The sequence below is a fragment of the Lipotes vexillifer genome, unplaced genomic scaffold (assembly GCF_000442215.2).
Source record: "Lipotes vexillifer unplaced genomic scaffold, Lipotes_vexillifer_v1.1 scaffold12, whole genome shotgun sequence".
In the NCBI taxonomy this organism is placed as follows: Eukaryota; Metazoa; Chordata; class Mammalia; order Artiodactyla; family Lipotidae; genus Lipotes; species Lipotes vexillifer.
Genome location: NW_006796716.1, coordinates 1,524,761 through 1,528,515, shown reverse-complemented (window position 1 = coordinate 1,528,515; position 3,755 = coordinate 1,524,761). Strand labels below are relative to the sequence as shown.

Sequence of the window (3,755 nt, the reverse complement as noted above, 5' to 3'; positions counted from 1 at the left end):
ATCGGCAGGCGGACTCTCAACCACCGCGCCACCAGGGAAGCCCTCAACTCATTTTAACTCCCACCGGCTCTGGTTGAAAGTATGTTTCCCCACAAGCTTCACCAACAAAATATTTCATCAAACTCTGTGATCTTTGCCAATCTCAGCTGTAAAAGATGTTACCCGATGTAGCTTCATCTTGCCTTTCCCTTACTGCGAGTGACACTCCATTGCCATTTCTCCTTGCATCCTTTGCCCGTTTTTTTCCCTGTTGGGTTATTGATCTTTTTGTTGATTTTTAGAAACTACTTATATATGACTTTGCAGACATTTTTGCCCCATTTGTGGTTTGTCTTTTGACTCTTCTTTGGGTGGTGGTTGCCGTGCAGATTTTTAAAAATCGGTCTTTTCTTTTGGGGATCCTGGGTTTATTATTTTTAAAATGTATTCCGTGGTTTCTTCTAGTACCTTTTAAGTTCCATTTTCTATGTTTAAATCTCGGATCCGTCTAGAATTCTCTCTTCTATAAGGTGTGAGGTAAGGATCCATTTTTATTTTTTTCCCAAGAGTACCCACTTATGCCAGTACCATTTTTGAAAACCTCATCTCCTGCCTCCACTGATTTGAATTAACCATATTTACCATCTTTAAATTCCATCAGGTAATTGGCTTTATTTCTAGACTTTCGATTCCTTTCCAATGACTTGTCTGTCTCTTCATGTGCCATTTCTACAGTGTTTTGAAGCTTTGTTTATATTTCAGTTACTGGCAGGGCTAGTCTTCCTGTTCTGCTTTTCCAAAATTCTCTCAGCCATTCTTTTTTTTTTTTTTAATCGAGACAAAATTAACGTAAAATAAAATTAACCATTTTAAAGCAAACAATTCAGGGGCGTTAATACATTCACAATGTCGTGCAACCACCTCCTCTATCTAGTTCCAAAACATTTTCATCACTCCAAAAGGAAGCCGCATATGCATTATCAGTCACTGTCTATTTTCCCCTCCCTACGGCTGCTGACAACTACTAATCTGCTTTCTGTCTCTGTGGATCTGCCCATTCTTGTTGTTTCATATAGATAGAACCATAAAATATGTGGCCTTTTATGTCTGGTTTATTTCACTTAGCATAATATATTCAAGATTCATCTGTGCTATAGCACATGTCAGTGTTTCATTCCTGTTTATAGCTGAGTAATATTGCATCGTATGCATCACCACATTTTTGCTTATCCATTTACCTGTCGAATGGGTTGCTTTCACCTTTTGGGTTGCTTTCACCTTTTGGCTATTGTGAATAGTGCTGCATGAGCAGGTACTTGTTGAGTACCTGTTTTCAGCTCTTTGGGGTATATACGTAGGAGCAGAATTGTTAAGTCATATAGTAATTGTGTGTTTAACTCTTTGAAGAATTTTTTTGCCAGACTCTCTTAGCTAGCCTTGCTTATTTTTTCCAAGCGATTTTAGAATCAGTTTATCTAGTTCCACAGAAATTACAATCTGGCTGGTATTTTTATTGGTATCATGTCAAATTTATAAATTAACTTACAGAAAGTTAATACCTTTCTAGCACTTTCCATGAATCTTTTTCATGACTGTTCTGAGGCTGTCCGGTATTGAATGCACATGGCCAAGTGACATGGGCACCATTACTATCCCCATTCTTCACTTGAGGAAGCTGAGACTCTGAGAGTTAAGTTGCCCAAGACCACACAGTATTGGTGCCTCTTCTCAGGGTGGGTTACCCAGAGGGACCACTGGAATGACGAAGAACTTGGACTCTTGAGGCCAAGTGTGACCCCAGTTTAGGGTTTTGATGGAAGGGCCACCCCCTCACCCACTGGACCGCAGTGTTGGCCCTGGAGTATTGATGGCCCCTCATCTCTCCCTTCACCCCAGGCCTGCAGGACAAGCTGAACAAGAGGGACAAAGAGGTGACAGCCTTAACATCCCAGACCGAGATGCTCAGGGCCCAAGTAAGTGGTAAGTCTCCCTCCTTCAAGGCAGATGCGGGGAGCTTTCTTTGGGCCGTGTGCCAGTCCAGCAGTGGGTGGGTGGTACTGCGTCAGGGTGCCCTCCCCCACTCTGCCTTGAGCAGAAGGCAGCCTGGCCCAGTTCACATGCACTGGGCTTCCACCTGGACAGCAGTGAATGGGGAGCAGTAGCCCACGCTCGGTCCGTAATATAATTGGGGGTCCCAGCCAGCTTCTCTCCTCAGAGCCAGGTCTGTGTTCTCTGTGTTCTGAAATTGCATCACTAGTTCTCACTTTCTGGGCTTGAAGACCCTTGGGTTTCAGTCTCTCTACCTTTTGATACAGTATTTGTGCACCAGTCCCTAGAAGAAATACCAGGATTTCAGAATCAGGGGGAAAGACTTTGGCCACAGCAAAAAGCAAGGCACAGGGAGAATGAGGCCAGAGGGAAGACTGGGGAGAGACGGGGGGTCTGGAATTTGTGACTTGGTGACAAACTGGCCCTGCTTCTTGTCCGCCAGAATGCCATTGGTGGTGTCCATGAGACGGCCCACATCCTGGGAAATGGTTCCCACCCCCACTCCTTTCCAGTTCCCATCACGTTCACGTGGCATAATTGGTCCCGACAAAGGTCAGTTGACCTCAGATTCCTCCGGGGCCAAGGTGAAGTTTTAGCTTTTCCTTGTCCAGGCAACGGTGTAAATACTCGGGCCCTGTCTCGGGAAGGGTGGACTGCTTTCCTGACACCAGAGGGCCTGGCTACTGTGTGGGAGCTTTGGTCTGCTTTTCGTAGCTCTTCTCGGCCCCTCGCCGCCTGGCCGTACAGGACAAGAGAGGCCCACTCAGTGGAGTGTGTCCCTGTGACCCCTGGGAAACCTGCTCCCTGCCCGGGCCTTGGCCCCCAGGTGAGACAGGTTCCTACGGTGATCCCGGCGCTCTCCCTCCTTGCCCTGCCGGCTGGCCCTCAGCACTGGAGAGCAAGTGCAGGTCGGGAGAGAAGAAGGCGGACGCCCTCCAGAAGGAGAAGCGGCGCTTGGAGGTGGAGCTGGAGGCCGTGTCCCGGAAGACCCATGACGCCTCGGGCCAGCTGGTGCTCATCAGCCAGGAGCTGCTCAGGAAGGAGCGGTGAGTCAGCCGTGGGCTGTGTGTTCAGACCTGCCTGACCCTCACTCCACCCAGTTAATATTAGCCAGTCTTTTCCCGAGGTGGGGCAGGGATAGACCCGGTGGACAGATGGCTGGCATCGCCGATGATCACCATACTATGCACTGCTAAGCTCCGATGAAGCCTCAGAATCCTTCTTAACACAGTTCTCCAAGCAGAGCTTATAGGAAAGGTTAGTGGTTCCCAAGCATCTTGGGCCCAGGGACTCCTTGAAACTCTTAAAAATTATTGAGGATTCCCACCACCTCTTCCTTGAAGCTCTTCTTGATTGATGTAGGCCACCGTGAGCTCCCCTGTGCTTCTGTGGTACTTAGGATGGGAGTGGGAGATCAGCAGATTAAACAAGTAGAGATTTATTTTCCTCACATAAGAAATCTGGAAGTAGCTGTAGCTGGCATTTGGCTCAGTGGCTCAAGATATCAGTGCCAACACCTTTGTTCTCTTGGGTTCTGCTAGACTCTCCCTCGTGGTTGCAAGGTGGCTGCTGAAGCTCCAGCCATCAGGAGCCATCATTCCTAGCAGGAAGAAGGAGGAGAGGGAAAGGGTCAGGGCCAGCAGACTTCCACTTTGTTCTCAACTACCCATGGCCACCTGGAGAGGGAGTTTTCCCCTCCTGTATAGTAGATGCAAGCAAGGGAAAGA

General features: G+C 47.8%; 1 protein-coding gene across 1 annotated transcript in view; it reads left to right on the top strand.

Moving 5' to 3' along the window:
• The window catches only part of CLIP2 (CAP-Gly domain containing linker protein 2), a 77,274-nt gene that overhangs the window by 65,321 nt on the left and 8,198 nt on the right, over positions 1-3,755 (top strand). The window contains exons 12-13 of the mRNA XM_007468767.1: positions 1,876-1,959; positions 2,918-3,074. Coding sequence (XP_007468829.1) covers positions 1,876-1,959; positions 2,918-3,074 — 241 coding nt within the window. The remainder of the gene's footprint in view (positions 1-1,875; positions 1,960-2,917; positions 3,075-3,755) is intronic.